At 37.0% G+C, this 16,534-nt stretch overlaps 1 protein-coding gene and 1 non-coding gene across 2 annotated transcripts; both read right to left on the bottom strand.

Annotated features, from left to right (window-relative positions):
- Positions 1 to 12,024: 12,024 nt before the first annotated feature.
- LOC105051131 (zinc finger protein CONSTANS-LIKE 14) lies at positions 12,025 to 16,115 on the bottom strand. The gene is made up of 4 exons (XM_019852800.3): positions 15,162 to 16,115; positions 13,991 to 14,218; positions 12,716 to 12,999; positions 12,025 to 12,583 (listed from the first exon to the last, which is right to left on the bottom strand). The coding sequence occupies exons 1-4, from the start codon at positions 15,951 to 15,953 to the stop codon at positions 12,484 to 12,486; spliced, it is 1,404 nt and encodes a 467-aa protein (XP_019708359.1). The 5' UTR covers positions 15,954 to 16,115; the 3' UTR covers positions 12,025 to 12,483.
- Positions 14,468 to 14,541, bottom strand: TRNAN-GUU (transfer RNA asparagine (anticodon GUU)). Its single transcript has one exon. It is a non-coding gene; the product is annotated as a tRNA-Asn (tRNA).
- Positions 16,116 to 16,534: the final 419 nt, after the last annotated feature.

Genomic DNA, 16,534 nt, shown 5'->3' on the forward strand with positions numbered 1-16,534 from the left:
TGCCGTCGGCCTTCGCCGTGCCGGCTGCGGTCCAGACGGTCGGTCAAAGGGAGAGGATCGGTCAGTCCCCTGTTTCGGCCAGGGAAGAACACGAGAAGAAAAGAAAAGAAAAAAGAAGGAAAAGGAAAAAAGAGAAAAAGAAAAGAAAAAAAAAAGGAAGGAAAAAAAAGGAGAGAGAGAAAGAGAAGGAGAGAGAGACTTTCTCTCTCTGCTCTCTCTCTTGGATTTTTTTTTAGGATTGATGGATTTTGTTTAAAAATAATAATAATAATAATAATAATAATAATAATAATAAATATAAGAAGAGTTTCTATGGATCAATCAAAAAATTTTGGATGCTGTCATCTAATCGATCCATGTGAGGACATTGGATTTTAAGAATTTTTATTTTTTTATTTGATAAAATTTTGATAAAAAATATGATATTTGACGTACCAGGTTCAGAGAAAGATTTTCAAGATTTTTAGGATCCCTAGTTTGAGATTTTTTTGAGATAAGTAGTGTTTTACTTTTATTGAATTTATCTGGTAAATTATAAATTTGAATTATATAAATTCATGGTATGCTTGTGATTGAAAATATTTGTTGAAATTAATTGTGATTGAAAATAATTATTAAAAATTATTTATGATTGAAGATATTTGTTGAAAATTATGATGATGATATATGATCATAAAGAATGATATGATTGATTGACTCGGATATTACTTATTTATATTATTTTTGAAATAATATATGAATTGAAAGATGATATGAATTGATAACCTGACTATGTAAAGGACCCCGCCAATGGGGGCATATACATTGGCAAATAATTTATCCAGAGGATTTATGTCGCCAGTGAGACCAGCGACAAACCGTCAACGAGACCAGCGGTCCCGAAAGATTTTGCTGCCAGATGATTCGTAGCCTACCGCAAGAAGATACGCGGTATTATGACCCTGCCACAGGAAAAAATGTGATCATAGTTCATCGTTGATAAGAAGAACTTAAGAAATTTGATGAATTTAAGATGATAAGCATAATTTGAAATTATGATGAATTAAAATTTTATATATGATTGATAATGTGATGAATTAAATTATAAATTTATAAATTTATATATTGATTATGTTATTATCAGTAAACCGATATGTACAGTATTATTGTCTAATTTATTCAGTTAAAGGTATACACTGCTTACTGGACTATTTAGCTCATGATGAGTTTTATATTTTTCCTTTACAGATCCAGAAAATTAGCATGATGCGGGATTTTGGTTGGGAGAATGATTAGAGATGGAGTTAGCTTATTAGATTTAGGATTTTCTCAGAATTGATACAAAATTTTTATTTTAAGTGTTGATTCCGTCAGATAATTATTTTTTTTTCTTTTGACACTGAGTTTTGATTTGTTATTTGAACTAAGGTTTGATCATTAAAATTAAAAATTTATTTAACTTTATGTGTATGATATCATGATGAGATACCTTGCATGCTTATGAAAATTTTTTTTTATGAGTATGTGGCGGTTGCCATGACCATCGACTCACAATCTCGGATCGTGGGCGTGACAATTTATATAGTATCAGAGCATAAGTAGATAGATAAAGACATGTAGAATAGAATGAGCGAGTGATGGGTAGATATTAGAAAATTTGAGAGGTTAGTTATGATGATTATGATCTGACCTGTCTTAAGTAAGTTTATAACTTTATTAAGGATAAGTTATTATCTCAAATTTGTCATAGGTCAATATGCCTCCATGACGAATGAAGAATACCCAAGGAGCGGTAGAAGGGACATCAAATCTACTCAGTGATAACACTCCCCAATTGAATAGCAGCACATCTCAGTAGGAGGGAATCATTGACCCTACTGAAAATACTCCGATAGTGCAGGAAGAGTCGAACATGACTCAATTAATGCAAACTCTGATCGGAGTAGTATAAACACGGCAATAGTTACTTCAACAACAATATGCGTAGCCACGTCAGCATCCTCCATCGATATCTGGATATGGAGAACATCTGATGCAGAGAAACAACATCGTCGAGTTTAAAAAGCTAGCTCTTCCAGCCTTTAAAGGGACCATCGAGCCACTGGAAGATGACAACTGGATTATGAAAATGGAGAAGGCATTCGCCGTGCAAGAATGTCACGATGATGAGAAGATCCACTACACAGCATATCTGTTACAAGATGAGGCATACAACTGGTGGCGAATACTTGAACAAAAATATGAACACGATAGGATATCACTCACTTGGGAGAGATTTCGAGATGAATTCTTTGACAAATACTTTTCTCGAAGTGTCAGAATATAGAAAGAGCAAGAGTTCATTCATCTGAAACAGGAGAACAGATCCGTTGCAGAGTATGAAGCTAAATTCACAGAGTTAGCCAAGTTCGTTCCAAGATTAGTTGAAATTGAACAAGATAGAGTACATAAATTTGAAATAGGACTGAAGACGGAAATTAGAAAACAAGTTGTACCTTATGAGTTAACTACTTATGCCTCAGTTGTGAATAAAGCTCTAATAATCGAGAGGAAAGTTAATGAAGCACATGCGGAGAGAGAACGGAATCAGAAGAAGAAAAATAGGTTTGGTATAACTCAAAGACAAAATCAGAACAATAAGGGTCTAATAAAGAAGCCAGCAAATGATAAGAATCGTGAGAATGAAACGGCTAGATGTTCGAGATGTGGCCGAAGAGAGCATGAGTCTTCTAATTGCCCATGGAATTTTGGTTCTTATTTTAGCTGTGGACAGAAGGGACACAAAATTGCAGATTGCCCCCAGAAGAATGAGAATAGATCCACACAAATAAAGGATGGAGGTCAAAAGCCGAAAATTCAAGGAAGGATCTATACACCCACACAACAGGATGCTCAGGCCTCTAATGCTGTGGTGACAAGTATCATTCTTGTATCTGATATTTATGCTTCAGTTTTGTTTGATTCTGGTGCTACACACTCTTTTATATCCACTACTTTTATTAGACAACATGATATAGTATGTGAACCTATGAAAACTAAATTATATGTTGAGACATCAGTAGGTGGTATTTTGAGTATCGAAAGTATGTGCAAATCATGTAGTATCAGAATAGGAGAAAGAGAATTATCGACAGATTTGGTGGTCCTAGATATGCATGATTTTGATGTCATTCTAAGAATGGATTGGCTTGCTACTTATCATGCCTCTGTGGATTGTCATGAAAAGAGAGTGAACTTTCAAATATCGAGAGAATTAACATTCAGTTTTGATGGAAGTACAGGAACCACCTCTCCACATATTATTTCATTTGTGCAAGCTAGACAGATGCTAAGAAAAGGATGTAGAGGTTATCTAGTATCAATAAAGAATACAGAATATGATAAATTGAGGTTACAGGATATTTTTATTGTAAATAAATTTTTGGATGTATTCATTGATAATTTATCCGGACTACCACTGGACAGAGAAATTGAATTTACCATTGAGTGGGCATCCAATACCGGTCTGATTTCTAAAGCTTCTTATCGAATGGTTTCCATGGAGTTGAAGGAGTTAAAAGATCAATTACAGGATTTGTTGGATAAAGATTTTATAAGACCTAGTGTATCTCTTTGGGGAGCTCCAGTCTTGTTTGTGAAAAAGAAAGATGGTAGTATGTGGCTTTGTATCAACTATAGAGAGTTGAATAAGAACACTATCAGAAATAAGTATCCTCTACCTTGAATCGATGATTTGTTTGATCAGCTGCAAGGTGCACAAGTTTTTTCTAAAATTGATCTTCGTTCAAGATATCATCAGTTAAAAATCAAAGCAGAGGACATACCAAAGACTGCATTTAGAACTCGTTATGGACATTATGAATTTCTATTGATGCCATTTGGGTTAACCAATACTCCAACGGCCTTCATGGATTTAATGAACAGAATATTCAAATCCTATCTTGATAAGTTTGTTATCATATTTATTGATGATATCTTGATATATTCAAGAAGCAAATTGGAGCATGAAAAATATTTACGGTGTGTACTGCAAATATTGAGAAAAGAAAAGCTTTATGCCAAATTAAAGAAGTGTAAATTTTGGTTGGACAAAATAGTCTTTTTAGGACACATCGTGTCTAAAGATGAAATTTCTGTGGATCCAACAAAAGTGAAAGCTGTGATGCAGTGAAACAGACCTACAAATATTTTCGAGATTCGGAGCTTTCTGAGAATGACAGGTTATTACAGACGATTTGTAGAAGGATTCTCCCACATAGTTGCACCTTTGACTCGTCTTACTTAGAAAGGGGTTAAATTTGAGTGGACCGAGGATTATGAACAGAGTTTTCAAGAGTTAAAACAATGATTAGTTTCAGCCCCTATCCTTATTATACCAACAGAAAATGAAGGATTCACAATATATAGTGATGCATTTAAAAAGAGATTTGGCTGTGTATTGATGCAACATGGTAAGGTAGTGGCTTACGCCTCAAGACAATTGAAACCATATGAACAGAATTATCTGACACATGATTTGGAGTTAGCTGCAGTGATTTTTATCTTGAAAATTTGGAGACATCATTTATACGATGCACAGTGTGAAATGTTTACTGATCATAAGAGTTTGAAGTATATTTTTACGCAGAAGGAATTAAACATGAGATAGAGAAGGTGATTAGAACTATTGAAAGATTATGATTTAACAATTCATTATCATCCCGAAAAAGCTAATGTTGTTGCTGATGCTCTTAGTAGAAAATTCATGAAAAATTTGGCTATTTTAATCACACATCAAAGCCAATTATTGGAGGATATAAGAAAACTACAATTAGATATTCGAGTATATGACTCAACAATACGATTAACCAGCATGAGAGTTTAGCCAACACTTATTGAAAGAATTATAGTCGCCTAGAATGGTGATCCACAATTAATGAAAATAAGGGATTCAGTGGAAGCTGGTGTTCAATCTGAATTCAAGATACATGATGATGGTTCGTTGAGTTTCAAAAATAGAATTTGCATACCCAATGATTCGATACTCAAACAAAAAATACTTCAGGAAGCCCATCAGACCGGTTATACAGTTCATTTGGGAGGTACTAAGATGTATAGAGACTTAAAGAAAATGTACTGATGGAATAATATGAAGAGAGAGATCACTCAATTTGTGGCTCAATATTTGGTGTGTCAACAAGTTAAAGCTGAACATCAGAGACCTGTAGAATTACTTCAATCTCTCGATATTCCAGTATGAAAGTTGGAACATATCACTATGGATTTTGTAATTGGACTACCTAAGACTCCAAGTAAAAATAATACAGTCGGGTGATTGTGGATCGATTGACAAAGTCTACACACTGTCTACCGATTAGAGTTGGATTCACTTTGGAAAGATTAGCAAAATTATATATGAAAAAAATTGTAAAGCTACATGAAATTTCAGTGACCATTATATCGGATCGAGATACCAGATTTGTATCACAGTTTTGGAAGAGCTTATACAAGGCATTAGGAACAAAATTGAACTTTAGTACAGCCTTTCATCCACAGACTGATGGCCAGTCAGAGAGAACTATTCAGATCTTAGAAGATATGTTGAGAACTTGTATTTTAGATATGAAAAGTTCATGGGATGAGCATCTACCTTTGATTGAGTTCGCTTATAATAATAATTATCAGGCTAGCATTGGTATGGCACCTTATGAAGCATTACATGGTAGAAGATGTCGATCACCGATTCACTGAGATGATGTTGGTGAGCGGAGAATATTGGGTCCCAAACTTATTCAACAAGCAGTCGAAAAGATTCAATTAATTAAAGAATGACTTCGGGCAGCACAAAGTAGACAGAAAAGTTATGCAGATAACAGGAGACGAAAATTAGAATGTCAAATTGGTGACCATGTATTTCTCAAAATATCTCTTTCAAAAAGAATTTCAAGATTTGGCATTCATGGCAAATTGAATCCTAGATATATGGGTCCATTTGAGATTTTGAAAAGAATTGGTGAGGTGGCTTATAAACTTGCCTTACCACCTTCACTTGCTGAAGTACATGATATTTTTCATGTTTCTATGTTGAAGAAATATTTACCAGACCCAAGTCATATCGTGAAACTTGAACCCTTGCAAGCTAGAAAAGATCTATCATATGAAGAATATCCGATACGGATCGTGGACCGTAAAGAACAAGTGCTGAGACATCGCAACATTCCTCATGTCAAGGTACAGTGGAGTCGACATTCGGAAAGAGAAGCTACTTGAAAACTAGAGGAAGAAATGAAGAAAAAATATCCCCAGCTCTTCGAGACCACAAGTATGAAAAAATTTTGAGAACGAAATTTCTTTTAGGGGTGAAGAATGTCATGACCCAAGCCCAAAGCCCAATTGAGAAGACCCAAGCCCAAGTCCAATTGAAAAAAAAAAGAGAACAGAGAAATCGGGAAGAAGACTTCCGATAGGAGTCTTCTTCTCCGATGAGCCACCATGTATCGGGAGTCCTAGGACCATCAGAGGTCCTAGGGCTCTCTATAAAAAGGCCTTCCCCTTTCCTAAGAACCCCCCACCGGTCTTTCTCCCTCTTTTCCTCCCTGATTTCTTTGATTCAAGCCGCAAATCCTTGATTCATGCTCGCCGTGATTTCTCGCCGGCGGGACCACTGGAGGCTGAGGTAAGCCCTTCTTCTTCTTTCTCTCTCCTTCTTCCCGTGCCTCTGTGCACAACTGTCGGGGACGGGTGTCGCCGGATTTCGTCGGAGAAGGGACCCTCCTGTTTGGTCTCTTCTTCTCTTTGATTTTTCGATGCCGGCGATCACTACCGACCGCCGGCCTTGGCCTCTTCGAACTCGAGAGGATTGTCCCCTGCCGCCGGCCTTCGCCGTGCCAGCTGCAGTCTGGATGGTAAGTCAAAGGGAGGAGACTGGTCGGTCCCCTGTTTCGGCCAGGGAAGAACATGAGAAGAAAAGAAAAGAAAAAAGAAGGAAAAGGAAAAAAGAGAAAAAGAAAAGAAAAGAAAAAAAAAGGAAGGAAAAGAGAGAGAGAGAGAGAGAAGGAGAGAGAGACTTTCTCTCTCTGCTCTCTCTCTTGGATTTTTTTTTAGGATTGATGATTTTTTTTTTAAATTAATAATAATAATAATAATAATAATAATAAATATAAGAAAAGTTTTCATGGATCAATTCGAAAATTTTGGATGTTGTCATCTAGTCGATCTATGTGAGAACATTGGATTTTAAGAATTTTTATTTTTTATTTGATGAAATTTTGATCAAAAATATGATATTTGACGTACCAAGTTCAGAGAAGGATTTTCAAGATTTTTAGGATCCCTAGTTTGGATTTTCTTTTGAGGTAAGTAGTGTTTTACTTTTATTGAATTTATCTAATAAATTATAAATTTGAATTATATAAATTCATGGCATGCTTGTGATTGAAAATATTTATTGAAATTAATTGTGATTGAAAATAATTATTGAAAATTATTTATGATTGAAGATATTTGTTGAAAATTATTATGATGATGTATGATCATAAAGAATGATATGATTGATTGACTCGAATATCACTTATTTATATTATTTTCAAAATAATATATGAATTGGAAGATGATATGAATTGACAACCTGACTATGTAAAGGATCCCGCCAATGGGGGCATATACGTTGATAAATAATTTATCCTGAGAATTTTTATCGCCAGCGAGACCAGCGATATGTCGCCAGCACGATCAGCGACAAACCGCCAGCGAGACCAGCGGTCCCGAAGGACTTTGCTGCCAGATGATTCGTAGCCTACTGCAAGAAGATATGCAGTATTATGACCCTGCCACAGAAAAAATATGGTCATAGTTCATGGTTGATAAGAAGAACTTAAGAAATTTATAAATTTAAGATGATAAGCATAATTTAAAATTATAATGAATTGAAATTTTATATATGATTGATAGTGTGATGAATTAAATTATGAATTCATGAATTTACATATTGATTATGTTATTATCAGTAAACTGATATGTACAGTATTATTGCCTGATTTATTCAGTTAAAGGTATACACTGCTTATTGGGCTATTTAGCTCATGATGAGTTTTATATTTTTCCTTTACAGATCCAGAAAATTAGAATGACACGGGATTTCGGTTGGGAGAGCGATTAGAGATGGAGTTAGCTTATTGGATTTAGGATTTTCTCAGAATTGATGCAAGATTTTTATTTTAAGTGTTGACTTTGTCAGACAATTATTTTTTTTTCTTTTGACACTGAGTTTTGATTTGTTATTTGAACTAAGGTTTGATCATTAAAATTAAAAATTTATTTAACTTTATATGTATGATATCATGATGAGATACTTTGTATGCTCATGAGAAAAGTTTTTTATGAGTATGCGATGGTTGTCATGACCTTCGACTCACAATTTCGGATCGAAGGCGTGATAGTGTACGTCTGGGTGTATTTGAAATTTGCAGTTACCAAACAAAGCTTCAAAGTAGCAAGACCAGAAAGAAGCCTTAATGCGGACCCAATTCATGGAGCTGTGTGCTCAATTGGTGGGAGTCAGCTAACATTGTGCACAAGACTTAAAGATCACATCAAAGGAGCAAATGATGAAAAATTATTTATTTTTTTTATACATAGAAGTCATGCGGCTTTGGTTAAATCTAGGCATGGCCCTTCACAACCCACATGGGCACTGGTAATGATATCTCTGAAGCTAAACATTCTCTTAACATCTTTCTCTTTCGTCTACTTTTTAACAACTGGGAGATATGGTAACTGCCATCTTGTGTTTGCTGCACATTTTTTCTTTCCTCCCCAAGTTTCCTACGTTTGGGCTTAATATTTTACCAGCAAATCACTATTAGGATTTGCTCTTTGCACATACCATCAAGTAGCTATGAGCAACTTTATATATCAATGTTCATATAACAAAGATCATCCATGAACACAAAATAAGAACATCAAATTGGCTAAGTTTGCATCACAAGGATCGAAGAAATGAGCAGAATAAAGTGGGGAAAAGCTTAAAATTAAACTTTTCCCTTTTTTCCATCCCCATCTTCTAGCTTGCACCAAGCTTGAGCATTTCCAGATCCTACTTCTGATGAGTCATTCTGTCACGCCCCCGACCCGAGATTTTGAATCGAGGGTCATGGCAACCGCCGCATACTCATAGAAAACTCTTCTCATAAGCATGCAAGGCATCTTATCATGTTATCTTAAAATAACAGCGGAATAATTAGTCAACAATTTAAATCTAAAATATAACGACCTAAATTTTTTTTCTTTAATATCTCAATAAATTCAACAACGATTCAAAAGCTTTGCATCAAATTCAATAAGCCTTTCAACCTAAAATAAAAATATGAAGATTTTGCTTCTGATCACTCTTCCATTCATATCTTGTATCATCTTAATTCTTCAACATCTGTAAAAATAGTAAAATAAGAGGTAATGAGCTAGACAGCCCAGTAAGCAATGATCACTTTTCAACAGATTTCATCAGGCATTTAAGTAAATCATCATTTATAAAAAAATAAGCATATAGAGTTCATCAATTCGAAATCAATTTCAATTATGCAACATAATTCATGCCAAATTCATTTCTTTTTCGAAAATTCAAGTTTCTTTCCAAATTTTAATTTCTTTTGTTCTTCAATTTCTTTTCGTCAACCATGAGCTATGACCACATTTTTCCTGTGGCAGGGTCATAATACCGCATATCTGCTTGCGGTAGGCTGCGAATCATCTGACAGCCATGTCCTTTGGAACCGCTGGTCTCGCTGGCGGTTTGTCGCTGGTCTCTCTGGCGACATGTCGCTGGTCTCGCTGGCGACATAAACCCTCAGGACAATCAATTGCCAACGTACATGCCCCCATTGGCAGGGTCCTTTACATAGTCAGGTTGTCAATTCTTATTGTTTCTTATATCATAATTCTTCATAAATCATGTTTCATATTCTAATTTCGATAATAAAACATATAATCATATAGTATCGAAATCAATCAATATAATGCATCATGAAATCAATATATTCAATCATGCTTCATCATAACATTTCAAATAAGATATTTTCATAATAAAATACCATTCATCCAATTCATGCATCGTTTCACAAATTATGTCAGAAGAATACATTATAATTTGTCGATAAATCTAGAAAAAGTGAAACATTACTTACTTCGAACGCATTCCAATAAATCCATAAAATTCTATAAATTTTCTTCCAAAAATTCTGTTCGTAGATCATATCGCGATATCCCATGATCAAACATCCACAATCCTATACAGAATCAATTTCAATAATTAGAAAAAATATGAATACCATATTTCAACGGTTTAGATTGGGTCCGATCATCTAATTTCATCTAATCAAAATCTAATTAGGACCTAAACAATCTAAAGTTTGACTATCAGATCAAATCGGATTCGAAGTGATAGGATCGAGGTTTCTTCATCGATTTCATAAAATCAAGTGGAGAGAGAAAATCAGAGGAGAGAGAATTCATGAGGTACAATTCAAATTGATCAGGTGACACAATCCAACATTACGATTGGTCCAATATCTCAATTGGTGAAATCAACATGATCAAATCAAATCATGACTAGATCGGAATCATGGATGATCAAATCTAAAGATTCATGGTCTGATTAAGGTGGGTGCCAGTACGCTGTCTGACAATCATGGATCAGGGTTCTTCATTAAAATCAGATCAGACTTATTAAAAGAAATTTCTTCATTCACTAACTTTTTTTTTAAGAGAGAGAATCAATCAAGAGAGAGAATATTTTAGAGAGAGAAAATTCTAGAGAGAGAAAATTCATATTGGATTCTTCAGACAATATGATTCAACAAATTTTGATCGATCGGATCAAATCATGCTGAAATTATCATGTGGACAATTCAATAAAATTATGAGAAATAAAATCTAAAAATATCTGACCTGATCAAAGTGGATGTCGGTGTATCGTCCGACGATCACAGATCAAAAATCCATCATAAGGATCATTTAAATTCATCATCATTCTTCTCAAAATTCTAGATATCTTAGGAGAGAGAAATAATCTAGAGAGAGGATTCTAGAGAAAGAAAGTAGAGAGAGAAAGTCCAATTCTAGAGAGAGAAAATACTAGTTCAGACTGAAGAGAGAGAGGGAAGAGAGAGAAACTCTCTTTCTTATATTTTATTATTTATCTCATTATTTATTAATTAATTTTATTTTTCTCTTTCTTCTTTTTTTTCTTTCTCTCTTTTTTTTTTCTTTTTCTTCATAGAAGAGAAAGGAGAAAATCCTATTTATTATTATTATATTATTATCATTTTATTTTTCTTCTTTCTTTTTTTTTTTTCTTTCCTTTTCCTTTTTCTTTTCTTTTTCTTCTTTTTCTTTTCTTTTTCTTTTCTTTTCCTTCTTCTTCTTTTCTTTTTCTTTTTCTTTTCCTCCTTCTTCTTCTTCTTTTTCTTTTCTTCTTCTCGTGGACTTGTTTTGGGCTGAAACAGGGGACCTTGAGGTCCCCTCGTTGGGTGGCCGGCCGACGGCGTAGCCGGCGTGGGGCGGCCGTCGGCAAGAGGAGAGACGATCCGCGGCAAGAGGAGGCCAAACCGGTGATCGACGGTGACCACCGACGACGGAAAAACGACAAAAAAGAAGATTTTTCCGCAACAAAATTCGGTGACTTCGGTCGTCGGCGAGCGTGCACATCGGCACGGGAAGGAAGGGGGAGGAGAGAGGAAGGGGAGGAAGCTTACCTCCGACGCCGGCGAGGCTTTTCCGGCGAGAAATTGGATGGCACAAGGACGGGTCTTCGTGAGGAAATTTCCGACGATTGCCGCCATTTTACCTCGGGATTCTTTGGTAGGAAGAAGGGAGAAGGGTCTCCCCTTTAAATAGAACCAAAGGAAACTTGTTTCCGACTCCGATTAGAAGCCGGTGAACGGAGGAAGAAGACTCCTTTCGGGAGTTCTTCTCCTCTATTTTCTGTTTGTTTTTTTTTTTTTTTTTTTTTCGTTTGGGCTGGCTGGGTTATCACACATTCTAATCAGGAACAACAGCAAGCAGTCATAGAAGCCTTTGATGGTTTGCAACACAATCTACTTGAACAGGCGAAAGCTCCCAAGATATTAGAGAAACTGCCATTAACTCTTGGAGTTTGGCTGACCGCAAAGCAGAGAGCCATCTGATTCAAATCAATCAGCTGACCTGGACGAGCCTAACACTTGGCCAAAGATAATGCTACAAAAATCTGATAAAGTTTTCTCAGTTACACATCCTGCAATAGTCGAGTCATTGCCAATGTACATGAATAGGAATCAAAACCCGAACTGAAGCAACAACATTTTCCCAGAAACGATAGGGATCTACATTTGCTCGTTGGAGACGCTATTCAAGAAACGGTGAAATTGCTGGACTCTAACCTTCATGACATAGATTAAAATTACAGCAATAATAGCAGCACCAGCAGCAAGAGTAAGAAAAATATATACAGCCAATGCAGGCTTGATTATAAAGCCTTTTCAACTACCATTAACCTTCACCTTCAGTTGATTTAACGAAACGACCCTTCACTCGCTTCCTTGAATCAGCCCTTGCTTTCCTGGACTCATAACGGATGTGCTTCTCAAATCTGTATAAGGTTTAAACACCAAAAATTACATACGAATTACTTATCTATTGACTATGAGCAAGAAATATGATTGACGAACTTGCATCAGAGAATAGCTAAACAAATAGGAAGGGATAATGAATTAAGTCATGCCTGCGAGTCTTCCTTTTCTCTTTGTATCGCAACATGGCTTTGCCCCTGTTGTGAGCCAATAATTGACTGTCAGCTTTCTTGGTCTCTTTGGCTGCTCCATTGCTGATGTGGTAGGATTGTTCTTCAAAGGAAATTTCCTTGCTTTTGCCAACAGGTCCAGGATCATGTAAGGAACCAATAGGCCTAACCACAGTGAAGGTCTTAGTTCCAGAGGGTTTTGGCCCTTGGCTTGCTGAATCTGTCGCACTATTCGACCATTTACTAGTCCTTGGTACTGTGTGCAGCTGAAGAGGAGAGAGGAGCACAGGCGAAAGTGATCAAGAAAAGAAGTTAGCAACAAATTCTGTACTTCAGAAAATGAACATAGGGACATATGAAAGACATACTGCAGCCATCCAAACTTCCCCAATACAACACAACAGAATGTGTAATAGCTGGGATCAGATGACCACACCTTATATAACTAAAGCAATTCATTTTATGATTTTGTTTAGTTAGTCTGGTTCTCATTTATGGTTTACAATCATTTATGGTTTACAGCAGCCTCAACCGTGATAAAATTCATGTGAATTGATCTTTTACATTTTGGATTTGAAAGTTTTGAATGTTTCTGTCCTTAGAAAGTGTCTCATCTCTATGTTTCTGAACTTTCTAGTTTCCACTGTGTACATTTGACCATATGACTTCTGATGCTGGATATCTGTGATTAACAAACTAAACCTACTCATCCCATTGCTTCTAATCCAATTTGTCAACAATACCAAAAGGTTTGTCATAGACTCTTCTTTTCAGTTTTTTTTTTTTTTTTTACTTAGTTTTAAAATCGAATGTTGTTACTTTTGAAGATAATTAAGTGTCAAACCTGAGACTATCATGAACATCCTTGAGCAACTAACTTATAAATTTCGCCACTCCGCAAGAACGATACACTACTAAAACGGCAAAAGCAGGTAAGCTTTTTTTAAAAAAAGAGAAAAGAAAAGTTTCCATTCAAAGTTAAGAAGTGACACCAATGCTTCATAAAATTCATGACTAAATCAAATATTTCAGCAAAAAATGATGAAAAGATGGAACAAGAATGATGGTGAAAATAATAGCAGATTAAAATCTCAAGTGTTATGCATTCTTTAACTGATGTTGTATGCTTTCACTGGTCATTTACTAAGATATGAGATGCATACCTACTGGAAAATAGATATCGTCAAGCATATAACTACTTCATAGATATTGCAAAGTTGCTACACATTCCAATAAATATAACAGATGTATACTTACATTATGAGATGATATTTGGCAACTGTGAATAGATAAGATATTCTCAATTGCTGAAGGGCAATTCATGTCATATATATCATCCATCACCTTCGTAGTTGCGAAGGAACTGTCTTTAAGAAAATCACTGTAACTATTAATACTAAAACCAGCAGAGTTTGCACTATATCCAACTTCATGCGGAGAACATTCATCAAGATTTCTTGATCTTCCTAAATTAAAATCCCATATCTGCAAGACAATAGATAGAATTAGATTCAGAATTATAGCAAAACTAAACTCAAAAGACAAGAAGATGGCAGGAAAAAAAGTGAAACGGAGACAAATCAAGATGAAAAAAGAAATTGAATTCAGTATTATAGAGATGAAATTAAGGAGCCAAATCGAGATAATAAAGAAATCGAATTCAGCATTATCCAGATGAAAAGAAAAGAAGCAAAATCGAGATGAAAAAGAATTTTAAAATTGAAAAAAAAAAAACGCTAGAAGGAGGGCTTGAACCTCCGACCTTGTGGTTAACAGCCACACGCTCTAACCAACTGAGCTATTCCAGCTATCGAATATGTGATTAATAAATCATCTTATGACTCTTTAACCGCCAACTTATAGGAATTACCATTCAAATATTGCTATGAACAATATTAGAATTGAAAAAGATAGAGAAGCCTTTGCGAACATAGCATCACAAGAGATCCATAAGGACAAATAATTGATCCCCTGAGTCATGGAGTTAGGATTTTGCTCAAAAATATATGCACCCATTTTCTTCTGATTTTGCTCATTAGCCATGCCCAAATCAGAAGAAAATGAAGAAAATATTAACGGAAGAAGTCTTTCTATAATGTACTTATTCAATGAAACCACTCCATATGTGAGTTCGTGTTGTAAATTTCACGCCTTATCCATTAATAATTAAAGAGTCTCTAACATTTCCTCTCATATACATCTTAAAGAATACTCTAGTGCCTGCACTTAATTTAATATTCTAAACTAAATCATTATCAAACATTTGTCTTTCTCATTTGTTTTCCTTTTTCTAAATCGAAGAATGCATTCTAGAGAACAAAATTCACATAAATCCAGAAGAACAACAACTCACAACTCAAAATCAAGATTGGAACTTTGATTCACGAAAAAGGAGCTAAATTCATAGAAATGGTGAAGAGAACCAAACCTGAGTACAATGTTCAGAAGGGCCACAATCCCATGTCAAGTCCTCATCCCCCAGAAGCCTATCATTTCCTTTGAGACCAGAGCATGCCGCCAGCCCCAAATTAAGCAACGAAGTGAACCCCGTCTGCTCCACCGCCTGGCCCTCCTCCTCGTCCCGACCGCCGTTGTTATTGCTTGGCGTTCTCGGGCTCAGCTCGCCCGCCACCGGAGCAGCGACCGGCTCCCTTCCAGCCAATTCCACCAGCTGCCTCAGTAGTTCCTGCCTCCCCCTTCCGCTCTTCTGACGCTTGGTACAGGGGACTTGGAGATTCCCGAGCACCGGATCGACGGCCGGAATCGAATCAAGGGCCTCCCAGTTCTTATTAGATGGGGAGAGCTCCTGGTCCGGAGGCGTAAAAGGTGGGATTTTTCTGGCGGAGAGATCGAAGCCCCAGGCGGCGGCGAGCTCGAGGGCGGAGGGGCAGCCGGAGAAGGCCTCGATGGGTGTCCGGGAGTGGGGGGAAGGGGAGGAGCGGGCTGCGGTGGCGTAGTGGGCGTCCCAGTCGCAGTGTGGGCAGAGGGAGAGGCCGTCGACGGCGCAGAGGGCGGTGCCGGCAGCGGCGGCGCAGTTGTCGCAGAGCGGGGAGCGGCCGTGCCGGCGGGCGAGATCGTTGGCAGTGTGGACGAGGGCGTCGCAGGGGAGGCAGAGCTTCGCCGTGTCAGCGCGGCAGTAGAGCACGGCCGCCGCCTCACCGCAGTGGTCGCAGAGGGCAGACTGCTCCCGCCGCGGAGCGCCGCCGCCGCCGTCATCCATTTCCGGCCAAATCCTCGAAATCTTGGAAATCCGAACCCACAAATCCTAACCCCAGATTTCGGAGAGAAGCTCTCTCTCTCTCTCTCTCTCTCTCTCTCTCCGTCCCTCCTTCGACTACTTTCTTCTCTCTTCTGTAAGAAGAAGAGAGCGAGAAGCTCAACGCGAGGATGCGAGAAGGATCCATCATCTTATAGAAGCCCGCATGGATTATTTTATATAGCTTTCTCTTATATTTTTGCCACGTAACCTAAAATTTTAGTAATAGCCGTTATTTTTCAAGTCGGGATTAACTTTGGTTTTTTGAGGTGGACGGCTTCGATTATGGGAGAGATTAGGTGGCGAAGATCTGGGAATATCGTATGATCATTTATTCAAGGGTGCTTGCACTGTACGAGTCCGCTCCCGGAATTGGGGAAAGAAGTCGGCGCTTTTTGCTGAGCTGGCAGACTGTCGGAGAGGTGAGTAGGCATGATAAGTATCGCGCATGAGGATTATTCCAAAAACAAAATGCAAATCAGAAAATTAAATCTCCTTCTTTTCATGTGGAAATTAATTTATGAGGATGGATTTGGTTTCTATAC

Source organism: Elaeis guineensis, chromosome 9 (genome assembly GCF_000442705.2).
Source record: "Elaeis guineensis isolate ETL-2024a chromosome 9, EG11, whole genome shotgun sequence".
Lineage (NCBI taxonomy): Eukaryota > Viridiplantae > Streptophyta > Magnoliopsida > Arecales > Arecaceae > Elaeis > Elaeis guineensis.

What these genes read in the sequence shown, in the direction of transcription:
- LOC105051131 (XM_019852800.3), bottom strand. Translation starts at nt 15,953, where the DNA reads ATGGATGACGGCGGCGGCGGCGCTCCGCGGCGGGAGCAGTCTGCCCTC. An exon ending in GCCAAATATCATCTCATAAT is followed by an intron (nt 13,000 to 13,990) that starts GTAAGTATACAT and finishes TCTCCTCTTCAG; the next exon opens with CTGCACACAGTACCAAGGAC. An exon ending in GAGAAAAGGAAGACTCGCAG is followed by an intron (nt 12,584 to 12,715) that starts GCATGACTTAAT and finishes AACCTTATACAG; the next exon opens with ATTTGAGAAGCACATCCGTT.